Source organism: Diachasma alloeum, unplaced genomic scaffold (genome assembly GCF_001412515.2).
Source record: "Diachasma alloeum isolate Michigan unplaced genomic scaffold, Dall2.0 Dall_scaffold_00297, whole genome shotgun sequence".
In the NCBI taxonomy this organism is placed as follows: domain Eukaryota; kingdom Metazoa; phylum Arthropoda; class Insecta; order Hymenoptera; family Braconidae; genus Diachasma; species Diachasma alloeum.
Genome location: NW_021680436.1, coordinates 490,523 through 505,974, shown reverse-complemented (window position 1 = coordinate 505,974; position 15,452 = coordinate 490,523). Strand labels below are relative to the sequence as shown.

General features: G+C 42.0%; 1 protein-coding gene across 1 annotated transcript; it reads right to left on the bottom strand.

Moving 5' to 3' along the window:
• Positions 1-7,183: 7,183 nt before the first annotated feature.
• LOC107039349 lies at positions 7,184-8,353 on the bottom strand. The gene has a single exon (XM_015258915.1). The coding sequence runs from the start codon at positions 8,351-8,353 to the stop codon at positions 7,184-7,186; it is 1,170 nt and encodes a 389-aa protein (XP_015114401.1).
• Positions 8,354-15,452: the final 7,099 nt, after the last annotated feature.

The window sequence follows — 15,452 nt, the reverse complement described above, 5'->3', positions numbered from 1 at the left end:
AATTCCTCCAAATGTTGCAAGCATGACTCTATTCTTCGTCAGATATGTCAGCATCATTCAATTGCGAATAGAAATGTTTTTTCCCGGGTAACTTTCTTTCATTAAGTTTTTCTCATGAATCCATATATTCATATGGGAATACCCCTTTACGTGTGACGAGTTTGAACTGATTCAAGTTGGTATAATAATTAGCCGTAATAATTTTGTTACCATCAGATAAATATGATGACAATTTATCTATACTGCTCGCCATGAATCGAAGTGAGTCAATAAATCTCAGGTGAACTTTTGTCGTTTCCACTGATTTTGTAAACGAAATATATTTTTCCTTATTGATAGGGAGTAATTTCACTGAACCTTCAAATTGTTCGGCTAAAGCCTTTATGAAAAAATGGGAATCATAACCAGATAAGTTGTGGAAAACTATGGGGATTGTATATGACTCCTTGTAGTTCAAATTACAGCCCGGATGCGCAGCGCCTCGATATTTCCCCGTGAAATGATAGTGATCCTGGTGCTTCACTACTTTATCTGTGAATATGTCTCCACAAATGTAGAAATTTTTCGCTGAATTAAAATCCTTCCACATATCTGCCGTCAAATACATGGGCTCATTGCGTTGTAGTTCAGCATCCACTTTTACAGCTAAATCACGCAATTTTTCAATAAACCACTCGATACAATCTAGCCCCCGATAAACACACAGTTCAGACTTTGAGTCATCATAGTGATACTGTACATAATATGCCACACTATATGGCACATGTTTTTGATAGATTTTAGTATTGTCATTATTGTAATAAGGCACTTTTTCCAACAAACATTCTGTATCGGCAAATACAACAAATGGCATGTGAAGCTGATGCTTGAAATTTTTAAACTTTAAATATTTATCATTATTTGCGGGGAATATCATGCGATACTTGTTCATAGATATGCAATCCATTCTGTGTTTTGCATAAGATTCCTCCTTTTTGAAATGACACAAGCATCTATCACATATAAATGTGCGATGTTGAGTCTTCGATAATTGACTGCTGAGTAGTCGGTAGAGGTTAGCGATCCACGTGTAATGGAAAACTTTTTCAGTTGGGTGTTGATCATCTTTTTCTTTAATCATCAAAAGATGAATAGTTTTCTCAGCTTCTTGCAGTGTCGTTGGGGGTCGCGAGCTCAAATATAACGGTGCGATCCATTCCTGCGAGCCCCATTCAAAAATCGATTAGATCTTGTTTTTTCAAATTAATGATGACACCACTCCTCATGCGCCCTTCAAATACACTTTGAATATCCTCCCATTGCACTCTATCAGTTAACTTATCACTCAACCCTCTTCCAACGGTTTCCAAGGCTTTAAATGAAACTTCGAATGTTTTCAATCGCGACAACATATATTTCAAACGCAATTTTTGACCCTGAGATACACCATCGTCCAAAAGATGTTTGACCTCTCGCATCTCATCTNATAAATATGATGACAATTTATCTATACTGCTCGCCATGAATCGAAGTGAGTCAATAAATTTCAGGTGGACTTTTGTCGTTTCCAGTGATTTTGTAAACGAAATATATTTTTCCTTATTGATAGGGAGTAATTTCACTGAACCTTCAAATTGTTTGGCTAAAGCCTTTATGAAAAAATGGGAATCATAACCAGATAAGTTGTGGAAAACTATGGGGATTGTATATGACTCCTTGTAGTTCAAATTACAGCCCGGATGCGCAGCGCCTCGATATTTCCCCGTGAAATGATAGTGATCCTGGTGCTTCACTANCTCGATATTTTCCGGTGAAATGACAGTGATCTCGGTGTTTCACTGCTTTATCTGTGAAAATACCCCCACAGATGTAACAATTTTTCGCTGAATTAAAATCCTTCCACATATCTGCCGTCAAATACATGGGCTCATTGCGTTGTAGTTCAGCATCCACTTTTACAGCTAAATCACGCAATTTTTCAATAAACCACTCGATACAATCTAGCCCCCGATAAACACACAGTTCAGACTTTGAGTCATCATAGTGATACTGTACATAATATGCCACACTATATGGCACATGTTTTTGATAGATTTTAGTATTGTCATTATTGTAATAAGGCACTTTTTCCAACAAACATTCTGTATCGGCAAATACAACAAATGGCATGTGAAGCTGATGCTTGAAATTTTTAAACTTTAAATATTTATCATTATTTGCGGGGAATATCATGCGATACTTGTTCATAGATATGCAATCCATTCTGTGTTTTGCATAAGATTCCTCCTTTTTGAAATGACACAAGCATCTATCACATATAAATGTGCGATGTTGAGTCTTCGATAATTGACTGCTGAGTAGTCGGTAGAGGTTAGCGATCCACGTGTAATGGAAAACTTTTTCAGTTGGGTGTTGATCATCTTTTTCTTTAATCATCAAAAGATGAATAGTTTTCTCAGCTTCTTGCAGTGTCGTTGGGGGTCGCGAGCTCAAATATAACGGTGCGATCCATTCCTGCGAGCCCCATTCAAAAATCGATTAGATCTTGTTTTTTCAAATTAATGATGACACCACTCCTCATGCGCCCTTCAAATACACTTTGAATATCCTCCCATTGCACTCTATCAGTTAACTTATCACTCAACCCTCTTCCAACGGTTTCCAAGGCTTTAAATGAAACTTCGAATGTTTTCAATCGCGACAACATATATTTCAAACGCAATTTTTGACCCTGAGATACACCATCGTCCAAAAGATGTTTGACCTCTCGCATCTCATCTCGAATGTCATGGAGACTTCGTTGAATTTCCGCTGGTCTTCGCTCCATCTTCAAGATGTCATATTCCTCCTCCAAACGCTTGAGCCACGGCTTGCACACAAGAGAATTCATCGTGACAAAAATTGAAGCGTTACTCGTAAGTCTTACGTAAGAACTGATGGAAAACCATGGAAAAACCTCGGCTTTATAGTCTAAACAATGGGTGGGGGTAAATCACGTGAAAAAAAATACAAAGATAGAAATTTTCGCAGAAGGCGAGATAATTTTTTGTGAAAAGGTATTCTCAAGATCACTTATCACGAAAGGAAATTGAGTCTGAAAAGCTTTCATCTTTTTTACATTCTTACTCTTTTAACCCTGATCTAGCTAAAATCCTCGGGAATAAGGGTGATAAATCATGTAGGAAAACAATTTACAGAAATTTTCATGGATGACGCGATAATTTTTTGTGAAAAGGTGATTTTAAGATCACTTATCTCGAGAGAAAATTGAGTCTGAAATACTTTCACTTTTTTTCTTACACCTATTCTTACCCTCTTAACCCTTATCTAGCTGAAATACAGGAAAATAGGGGTGTCATAAATCATGTGTAAAATAAGTTTTTGTGAGATAGAAGACAAGGTATTTTCAACATCATATCCTAGTCTGCTCTTGAGATTTTTCAGATAAATTCTCATGACTTATAAGAGTGATCCTACAGCTTTCCACATTTTTACTCTCGCTGAATATTCTCTCTGAGTCATATAGCTTTTAAATCTGCTGATCAGATAACAGAGTAGAGTACAGATTTTTTCCAGAGGGATTGAGTATACCTTTCCGACAATTTCCCAATCGATGACCCTTTCAAGTTTTATGATTCGAAAATTGAGGCAGTGTACAGATTTTTCGATGCAGATAGTAGCTTTGGAATTCTCTATAATAAAGTAATGAAGCACTCGGTCTGGGTTATAAGAAGAGTTTTGGGTCTTTTATTGGTTGTGAGGTAAGTGGTCTGTGTTAGTCATTTTTCTATGTGCAAAACCCCGAAAAGCTCTCGTGGTGGGGGTAGTTTACTCCTATAAATGCCATTTGTCAGTCACCCTCAATTCACAGTCCACCACAACGTCTTCAAAGGACAGCAAAACGTGAAATTTCATTCGTGTTCGTGCAAGTGGTCGTGTTCATTTGTTCGTAACAATGAATCCCGTCCAAGAATATGTCGCCATCAAGGAAAATGTTTTTTGCCCATTGGAGTGGGTAAAACGTTATACGGCGGAATACCTCTGCGAGGAGTTGGAGAAGACTATGATTCTCCACCNGGGGGGGGGGGATTAAATCGCTTTCGACATATGTAATACGCATTTCATCCTGTCTAGTGTAAAATAAATAATATTTTTAATTATTAAATATTTTTTTTCATTTATAAAATACTAGATACCCTTCTTATCCTTAAAAATCCTAGCACTCCTTAATACAACATGCGAATCAAACCGTGAACTAAATCCGCGAATTAAAATCGCGAATTAAATCCGTCAATCAATCGATGAATCGACCGCCTACCACCCACTCGCGACTAATGAAATTACCACCCACTTGCAGGGGTACCCTTCGTGAACAGATCCTTCCTACAGCGTTGCAGTAAAAAATCCGCGAATTAAAATCGCGAATTAATCGATTAATCAGCCGCCTACCACCCACTCGCGGGATATCTTCAGGCAGACCCTTCTGACCCTCTCCAAAATGGGTTGGGCCAGATACGGCCTCACACATCTACTCTGATGCATACGCTATTTAAAGTGTATGCATCGATGGTCACGGGAAGGCTGGAGAAGGAAGTAAAGGAGAAAAAGATAGTACCGGATAACCAGACGGGTTTTAGGGAGGGGATGGGGACGGTGGATACTATATACGTATTGAATTATCTGGTGTGTAAGCAACTGGCAAAGGAGGGAGGAAAATTGGTGGCTTTCTTCGTGGATCTGAAGGCAGCCTTCGACTCGGTGAATAGAGGAGTGCTGTGGGAAACGCTAGAGAGGAGGGGGGTGTCAGAAGGGTTGATAGAGAGAGAGTGGAGGAGATGTATGAGGAAACGGCCAGCAAGGTTAGGGTAGGGGAGAAGGTGTCGGATAGGTGTTGGACGGCGAGAGGCGTGCCCTCTCAGTCCAATACTCTTCAACATCCTTCTGGCGGACCTGGAAGAGTTTTTGAGGTTTGGGTGAAGAGGAGGGGTCGGACTAAAAAATACGAAGGTATTCTCACTGGCATATGCGGACGATATGGTGCTGCTGCAGAGGATGAAGCAGGAATGAAAATCATGATGGGACAGATGGACGAGTACATAATGGGGAAGGGCTTGATGATAAACGCTGAAAAGTCGAAGGTAATGGTGTTTAGGAAGAGAGCGAAGAGGATGAAGGATAGAGAGGTATTGAAATTAGGGGGAAAGAAGGTGGAGGAGGTAAGGGAGTTCTGCTATCTAGGATATTGGTTTAAAAGCACGGAAGGGCAGGCGAGGCAGGTACAGGAAAGGGTCGCAAAGGCAGGGAAGGTGATGGGACCAGTATGGGGGATAGGGAAAAGGAGGTTTAAGAAAGATTGGAGGAGAAGAATTTGGCTTTTCGACGCTCTGGTCTGGTCGGTGGTGAGTTATGGGACGGAGATTTGGGGGAGGGGGGAATGGGATGCGGTGGAAAGGATGCAGGAAAGGTACCTTAAGTGGGTGCTGGGGCTAAGGAGAAGCACGCCGGGATATCTGGTGAGGGAGGACGTGAAATGAGATAAATTGTTTAGCAGAGGAGTCAAGAGAGCGTGGAGATTCGAGGAGAAGCTAAGGGGAGGGAAAGGTAGTGAGCTGGCGAGAGCGTGTCTGGAAGAGATCGAGAGTAGAGAGGTGATAAGTAAGGGGTCAAGGTGGGAGGAAGGTAGGCGCAGGTTTAGAGAGGAAAGAGGATTAGAGGCAAGAGGAGAGAAAAGGGCGGGTGGGAAAGAAGATAGAGAGGATTTTGGGTAAGTGGAAGAGGAAGAAAGAAGCAGGCAGGTGGTGGAGGGCGGGAGGGGATTGTGTAGTTTTCGGGAAGCCCATGGTACCCGGGGGTAGCAGTGGAAGGTATTCCGAAATACTTGGAAAATAGCTGGGGAGAGGAAAGATGGAACAGGGTAGCAAGATTTAGGATGGGGGAAGGACTGAAAGGAGAGAAAAGGTGGGGAACGGAGGAGATGAGAAAATGCAGGAGATGTGGGGCGCAGAGGGTGACACGGGGAAACGTCTTAGAAGAATGCATGGACGAGGATGGTAGTGGGAGAGGAGTAGCGGAGAGAGTGAATGAGATTCTAGGGGAGGATGGGAGGGGAGAGAGATGGATGGTAGAATGGGAGAATTATGGAAAAGAAAAGGAAATAAGTGGGAAAAAGGAGAGAGATAGAGAGAATGTAAAGAGAGATTGAAGGTGCGTGTGTGCGTGTGTGTGTGGGGTGGAGAGGGGGGGGAGGGCAACCGTGCTGAACGCGGGGAAGGGAGGGAGTAGAGACGGAATGATTAGAGGCTCAAACAGAGACCGGAAGCGAGGGTCCCTCTCATGCTCCCACTCAGTCTCGATCTCACGGAATGGTTTTTGATTTAAGTTATGTTAATGTATATAGGCATGTAAATAGTTAGATCATAAGTACGTAGTTAGAGTTTAAGCATATGTAAACGGAAGTCCTTGTAACCCTAAGGGGAATCAATGAAGTACAATAATAATAACATAAAAAGTAGATAGAATTAAAATTTACATGAATAGTATCACTATATATGAAAAAAGATAAAAAGCTCAATTATTATCATTCGAAAATATAGAAAAAATGATATCAGATGTTGACTATTTTTAAGATATTCGATACATCGTAATACTCAAGACTTAGCTTTGCAAAAGAAATTGTTGATCAAAGCGAAAGAAAAAAAATTAAAAATGAAAAAACTTGAATTATCTAACTCAATATTATCATTATTGAAGGGAAAAAAGAGTTTCTGAAACATATGAAGTATGATTAAAACGGTGACAGGCCAAAATCTCTCCGTCAAAAGTTCTCTGTCCATTTTCCCTCTGTCAAAACTTCTCGTGTCAATTGTCCCTTGAGTCATAATTTCTCCCGTCATTTTTCTCTTGAACCGTAATTTCTACCGTCAGTAGTTCTCTGAGGCATAGGTTTAACCGGAAAAATGGAGGTATTAATAAGTGATAATTAATGTTGAACATTGGTTTATTTTCTCATGATATTAACATAACAATCACAACATATCATGACGCTTATAAATAATACTTGTGGTTCTATTTCCATTTAGTCTTTTTCAATTATTCATTTTCAATATATGTTTTAAGCGCTCGTCGTATTGCGCATAACAACATGCTAATAAATAATACTTGCGGTTTCATTTTCTTTTAGTCTTTTCCAATTATCCATTTTCTTTTATAAGACAATGTTATAGGCGATACGGCGAAGGTACTCCACAATTTCAATATCGTCATAAGTTTTCACAATATTTATTAGGCGCTCGTCGTATTGCGCATAACGTTTTCGTTTCTTGCTCTGGATGGTTTGACCTGCTTCTTCTTGTACAATGAGAACTTCAGTTCTGCTTTGCTCAGCTTTCAAGCAGTTGATGAACTCTCCGATGCTTGTGTGGGCCCGTGAAATTGTTTCGTTGAAAATATGATGCCAGCCCTCGACAGAATTGTTGGTTCGTGGATTATCATTGAGGACGCTCTCATAATGGTTCCATATTTCGTGGGCGAATTTTGGTGGTCCAAATTTACGTGCGCCCTTCTTCCCAATCCATGTTGGCTCGAAGTAATCAAGAACGGGTTGGAGGTCATCCTTATGTTCTTTGAAATAATCAGACTTTTTAAGCTTTTTATAGGCCATCAAAACATCTTTCAATTTGACGAACGCTAGTGCAACAATCATCTTCACCGCCATCGCAAACTCGACGTCAGTGCCATACTGTACTCGTTTTCCAACATCTCTTACATGGAAATTCATTCGCTGAGCGAAGTGAAAATGGCAGCCTTTAATTGTTGTTTCTGGGAAGCACTTTATAAATGCCTTCATGAAGGCCTCTTCGTGATCAATCATCAGAATTTCTAGATTCAATCGTGGTTCCGCTTCCTTTAACACTTTGAGAATAGCTTTATATGTGGATTGTCGTTTATTGGGGGCCAGAATGTAAACAAGCGGTAATATTTTGCCGGTTCGTTGACCGTGTAGTGTGTACAGTGGGCTAAAGATCCCTGGTACACTGCGAAATGTGCCATCGGCAAACCACATTTGACTTGTTGATAGATATTCTAAATTTTTGCGTGTTGTGAAGATTAGGAAGCGATCTTTGCCTGTGCTGTCGTGGAGAAGGAATTGTTCTCCTTTCATTGTTGTGGTGAAATAGTCGTCTAGTATGAGGTCCTCACGACTGGCCGGTGTTTGAAGTTGTGGAACTGACTTGCGACGTGCACGCTGTACTTGACGTTGTAATGCTGGTAGTGTGGGCAATACAGCAGCAGTTGGAGATGGGACCGTTTTTATCGCGTCGGTTACAATCGCCCTTGTCTTTGCTGTTGTTGTGATTTTCGCCTTTTTCTTCATTTTTTGTCTCACTTTTTTTACTCCCACTGGAGTTGGATCGGCGAGATGATTGTGCTCCACTCGATGTATAATTTCGCCTATAGATCAGATGATTTTGAGCGTTTAATGTATTGTTTTCATTATGTCACATGATATGGGGATGGTTTTCACTGACCAGTACGTTTATCCGATGTGGTGTGTACTCTTCCTGGGCATTTTTTTGTTTTGGCTAATTCACATCGCCAGGAAATTCCATTTGTTAGCGGTTTGTCTTTGTGAAGGATGTGCCCGTCATCCACTAGATCGCGATTGCCTTGTTGATTTGTCATAAAGTGTAGCGGCATTGTGAGGACTTGTAAACACAGNTATATATATATATATATATATATATATATATATATATATATACCAATCCCTACTATATATATATATAGTATCTTTTGTCTGGGGGAAGCAGGCATGGAAAAATTTAATAGGAAATCCTAGCGAATTCCTTACGTAATTCTAGTATAATCCTATTGGAATTCTATTTAGTTTCCTTAAGATTTCGATGAGATTTCTATGCGTGAGTTTTGACGCGGTAGTTTTCGGATCGTGGATGTTTTGACGTGGGGAACTTTTAACGGGGACCTTTTGACGTGGGGAACTTTTGGCCTGGAGAACTTTTGACGTGGGGGATTTTGGACGGGGAACTTTTGTCGGAGAACTTTTGACCGAGAACTTTTGGTATGTAACCGATTAAAACTACTTCGTAAACAAAGTATTATTATTATAAATAATGAAAGATGATTGAGATCTCATGACAAATTCTAATCATTATTCAATGATGGAAGAGTGATTAGATGGTTTTTCATATATTTTTTTTTCATTTAAATATTCAATTTTCGTATTGAACATTATAGAACAAAATAGACATTAATGTTTTGAGTAGAGAAAAATGGTTCCTAAATACCCTGAATATGGAAATTTCAACAATTACTAGCAATCTTCTTCGTTCTTAATTCTATTATTTATACTTCCTAAAACACTTATATGAAGAGAATTCTGATCTCTGCATAATCAAAACAATAAAGTTCAAGTGAGAATTAAATACAAATAAACAAAAACATAAAAAAGACCGTATAATAATTTGCATTAAAACATTAATTATACAATATTGAAACCTTATTGCCAATATCTAGTACTTTCACTTATGCTTTTTGATTGTGCAGAATTCCTGACGTTTGAATTTTGAAATAAACAATGTAACTTCCGGTCACGTGAGATTTTGACCCGGTATATTGAAATACATTTGATAAACGTGAATTTTATAACCTAAAAACTCTCATATGATATTGGAATTTAAATATCGTGTCCAATCAGTTATTATCAAAGACCATACTACCGGAATTCTTCGTGAGAATGAAATAGAAACTGATTTTTAATCAATGATATTTGACTGTCAACAATTGAATTAATATACTGTACATAATAGATTAATGAAGAATACTTGGAAAATATGGGAAAATAAATGAGTACTCTTTCCTTTCATTATTTGACTGATTTCCTCGAATTAAAACAATCAGCGACCAAACTCATAAAAAGTGAATCCCAGGTACGTTTTCTTAATATTTTTATTACTATAATGTTGAAAATTTATAGAGAGACAAGAAATTGTCAGTCAAAGGAATCAAAGGTCAAATTCCAAAATTTAAAACTGAAATTATTTATTCATGGTTCTATGAACATAGAAGAGATATTTTATTTATTCCCTTTCCTTTAGAGATAAATAACCTATTGTGGAATTATCTCCGAAACACAATAATGTCATCATTTTTTGCTGCTTTGATGATATGAATCAATCCTACTCTTCACCTGCCTTTCCTGTCTCCCATTCCTCTGAAACCAATACCCCAGGTAACAGAATTGCCTTACCTCCTTAACCTCCCTCCCCGCCAGCATCCGTTTCCCTTTCTTCCCCTTACCGCCGCCGAACACAATTACCTTTAATTTCTTCGCATTAATCGTCAACTCCTTCCTCTTCATATATTCTCCCACAAATCCCATCATCAGCCACATCCCCGCTGCATCCTCCGCTAACACGACCATATCGTCGCATACGCCAGCGAAAAGATTTTCATCGCTCCCAGCGGTACTCCTCCCTTCCACCTTTTCCTCAGTTCCTAACCCCCCTCGCTGTCCAGAACTTCCCAGATACCCTATCCCCTACCCTAACCTTGCTCGCCGTCTCCCTGTAAATGTCCTTCACCCTCTCCGTTAGCCCTTCCGAAATCCCTCTGTCCCTCATTAACTCCCATAACACTTTCCTGCTCACCGAGTCAAAAGCCGCCTTCAAATCGATGAAACACGCCACCAACTTTCCTCCCATCTCCCCCACCTGCCTATTCACCAGATAGTTGAGCACGAAGATATAATCTATCGTACCCATTCGTCTCCTGAACCCAGTTTGGTTGTCCGGCACCATCTCCTTTCCCTCCACTTCCCTCTCTAATCTCTTTGTCAACACTGACGCATACGCCTTGTACAGTGTTTACATCAGTGTGAGCCCCTTGTACTCTTCCACCTTCTTACCCTCCCCTTTCTTCACTATTGGGGCCAGCAGCCCATCTTTCCACTCTGCCGGCCAATCTCCACCCTTCCATACACCATTACATATCCTCCACGCTACCCTTTTCATCCCGTCTCCCCCTTCTTTCCAGATCTCATTCTCTATCTCATCCTCTTCTGTCGCCTTTCCCCCTTTCAGCTTCTTTATCGCCACTTCCACCTCCTCATATGATAAATCGTCCTCTCACTCATTCCATCCACCCCTCCTACCCTCTCCTAACACTCACCATTCTACTCCTCCTGACAGCCTCATAAAATAGTCCTTCCATTCTTCCAAACCGATCCTTTCGTTTACCGTCTTCTTTGTTTTCCTCTCCCTATTCACAACCTCCCATACTCTCCCCTCCTCCACTGCCTTCCCCACCACCGCTTCAAACTTTGCCCACTCCTCCTCGTTCTTCCTCAGACATAGCTTATTATAATCCCTTTTCCTAACCCTCTACTCATCCCTCGACACTTTGCCTTTCCTCGCCTGCCTCAGAGTCCTTCTCACTTCTTTCTTATTCTCCTGGCACTCCAAGTCCCACCAGTCCTCCCAACGCTTCCCTTTCCTTTTCATCACGCTCTCTATCCTACTTTTGATCTTCTTCACCCGTTCCCTTACTTCCTTCACCATCTCATCCACCGAACCCTCCCCCCATTCCACCTTTTCTAATTCACTTCTCAGTTTTTCTCTCTCCTCTCTCTCCCAGAAAAATACCTTGGATGACTTCTTACTTCCCTTCGTTCTGGGTCCCCCTGCCCTCGTAGGCTCCTCTCCTTTCACCGTTACCAGCAGTGGGAAGTGATCCGAATCACATTCCTCTCCCACCACCATACTTTCCACTATTCCCCTCCCCCTATCGTCCATCAGTACGTAGTCTATGACCGTCCTATTTACTCCTTCCTCTCTTGTGAACTCTCCCTCCTCATCCCCCTTGTGGTTTCCATTCAAAATCTTCCGTCCCGTTTCGTCCAGCGCTTTCACCAACATTTTTCCCTCTTTATCCACCGCCCTTTTATCCTTAGATCTTCTTGACTCTCTTCCCCCCCTTCATCATCCTCCACCAGTCCCCCTTCCGTCCCCGTCGCTGCATTAAAGTCCCCCCCCCTATCATTATTATCTCCTCTCTCTTTCTCTCCATTTCTTTCTTGACCCTCCCCATTTTCCTGTCCATATCCCTATTTACATATGCCCCTATTACTCGGCATGTTTCCCTCTTCAGTCTTATCTTCCCCTCTATCCACCCCTCCGTCTCTTTTCCTTCCTCCTCCACTCCTTCTCACTCTTCTCCGTCACTCAACTCCTTCCTTATTCCCATCAACATTCCTCCCTTTGCCCTCCCTTTCTTATAATCCCTTGCGGCTAGTTGTACTTTTCACTAGTACCCGTCAGGCAGTCTCTTCTTCACCCTCTTCCAGCCTGCTTTTTCAGTCCAAGTCTTCATTAACACCAAAACGTCCCCTCTCCTCAGCTTCTCCCAAAAGTTTTTGTCTTTCCTTTCTAATCTCCTCATATTCCAAAAAACTATTCTCACTCCCTCCTTTCTTCCCGTTTCAATCCTGCCCCACCTTCCCTACTGACTATTTGATCCTCCCCCACTGGCTGATCGATCAGCTCTGTCTCCATCTCTCCATTATCTACCTCCTCTGTCCTGTTACCCACCCTTCTCTGGCCCCCCCTTCTCACATCCTGCCATTCCTAACCCCTCTCATTCCATAGTTTCTCCGTTCTTTCATCGATAATCCACCTCTCTCTATCAATCCACATCATTCCCTTTCCCACCCTTACTCTTCTCCCTTTCCTTCTTTCTATTCCTTCTACGCGCTCCAGCCTCCACTGCATCCTCCTTTCCATCCACGTTAGATCGTTATCCAACCTCTCTGGCCTACCCCTCAGTTTCGCCCTACCTTCCATCACCTTCCTTTTCTGACTGGGATCCTCCAGCTCCACCACTACTGTCCCCCTCCCTTGCCCATCCTTTCCCCCCAGATTTCTTATTTCCTTCACCCTCACCTTGACCTCCAACACCCCTGTCAGTAGTTCCACAACGTTCCACAGTCTTCCGTCCCCTTCTCCCAGTTCAATCTTTCTCAGCACCAAATTCTTACTTCTCCTCTCTCTTTCCCTTTTTTCCTCCCTCCATTCCAGTTCCCATACTCGTTTTTTCAGTTTTTCATTTTCTCTGCACACCTATCCTCTCCCTCTCCCCCTTCTTCCTCTTTTCCCAACTTTAGTTCCCCCACCATTTTCTCCAGAGCTTCCGCCTTCTCTGCTTTTCTTTCCAGCGCTTCCAACCTCTCCCTTACCTCCGCACCCTCCTACTTTCACTCCTTTCCACCCTTCTTCTTGTTTTTCTCTCCTCCCCCTCCTCCCCGCTCTTCCAATTCGACCGACCTCCTCCTCTTGCTACCTTTGCTATTCTCCGACCTATTTCCCTTCCGCCCGAAACCCTCCCTTTCCACCTTTTTCCATGTCTCCAGAGAAGACAGAGATCTGGTTCTCCCCCCAATAGCCATACCAAGCCTCACCAAGCCTCTCTAGCCTCTCCAAATTCGTGGGTCTCCCTCTCTTTTTCTTCCCCACCTCTGCCCCCCCGCTCCCCTCTTTATCAGAAAGGTCCGACAACTCAATCGAAGACTCATACACGTTCTTATTTTGGCCTCCTCCACTATCCTGCTCATTCCCCTTCCCACTCAAATCTTCCTTATCCTCCTCTCTCGCCCCTCTTTCGTCACCACTACCCGCTCCCCCATTCCCTCTCGCCGGTATCGCCATCGACCTCGACGACACCACCATTGAGCGGAACAAATTACTCATTTCCCTTCCTTATCCTTCTCATCTGCTCTACCGACCTGTCCGGCCGTTAGTTGCCCTTATCACCGCTGCTCTCTATCTATCACTACCTTCCTCCTCCCACACCCTGTCTCCCGCCAAAACAACACCTATCCCCCTCCTGCCCCTTCTCGCCAAGATCAACCTAGCTCTTTCTCCCCTGAAGCCACCGCTAAATATTCCTCCAATCTGTTGTATCACCCTTCACCACCCTCTCTCCCTTACACCAATTCTTCCTACACCGCCTAAGCCCCGCGCTTTCTTCCTTTTCTCCCCCGTTCACTCCGTGCCAAGCTAACCACCAAATCACCCACCACACTTTTAACCCTCCTCCACCTACTCACACCCCAAACACACCACTTTCACACCCCTTCACACACCACTCCTCCCCTCTTCCACCCGTTCCCACCCTTTGCCCACCCACACAACCTCTAAACCTCTTCAAAAGAGCAACAAACCCAAGCACTGTATATACCTGCCACACTCTCCTCGCAGACCGGAAACGGAAGTCCTATTCAAATATATTGTACATAGAATATCAAATAAATAGTATTCAAAGCAATATTATATAAATAATAAAAAGATTTTCAATATAAATAATATTATTTATCGAAAATACTATTGTATATAACAATTTGCATATAACAATAAATACATTTATACATAACTTGGATAGGGGGCGCATGCACGAGCCAGTTCGTGACAGTACTGTTTTTATTTAGCTGTCTGCTTTTTCAACCTTGCAACGCTTTATAATTTATTTTTCTGTCAAATTTTGGTTCATTAATTTAAAGCACATTGTCCTTGACATTTATTGAATGTCAGATCAGATGATCTAATTTTTATGTCTCTTAACCTCTTGTCTTTGCTGTCAAATAAAATAATTCGAACCCACAACATCAATGAGGTTAGGGTGTCATGTCAACACCTCTGCTACCCAAGGGAATGAAAGTGCAATGTGGAATGAAAGTGGGAATGAAAGACAGCAACGAAACAACGAAAAACCCAGTGGGGAGGCCGAGCTTAGCTGCTCTGAGGTTTGGAGAAAGAGCTAGATCCATTGGTACCATCTCTGAATTACCCCCCGCAGACAATCAAACACGCAAGCGTAAGGAGAGGAACGAATCAACACCCCAGGCATACCCAGTAAACTGCTTAAATCCAACACCAAGCTCGACAGAAGTGTGTCAGTTCCAGACGAGAGCTATGTTGACACTCCAAGTAGCAGCAGTGCGGTCGTCAACATGTCTTTAACATCCCTTCTACTTATTCCTGACTTCGAGCATCAAACCTCTGCCCAATCCTTTCAATGGATTGCTGAGAAACTGGTGGACTTGAAAAAATCTCAACAACAACAACAAGATAAGCACCTTGAGGATATTCTCCTAAAAGTCGATCGTAAAATTGATGCTATGGACGCCAGTGTAAAGCTCATCAAAGTTGACACTGAAAGGCTCAAAGAAGACCAACTCACTACGTCAAGAAGAGTAATGAAGCTAGAAAATGATGTCTCTAAGCTTGCCAATAAGGAAAACCCCTTATTGAAGGAGGCCCTGGACCGAATCAAAGCCTTGGAGGATGCTTCTCGGGCACAACTAGTAACTGGGACTGCTTCTGCTCTACATAAGGTAGTTTCAAGACTCTGATTTGCTCTTGATAATCAAATCAGCCTGGCCAGGCGCAATAACATAATTTTCA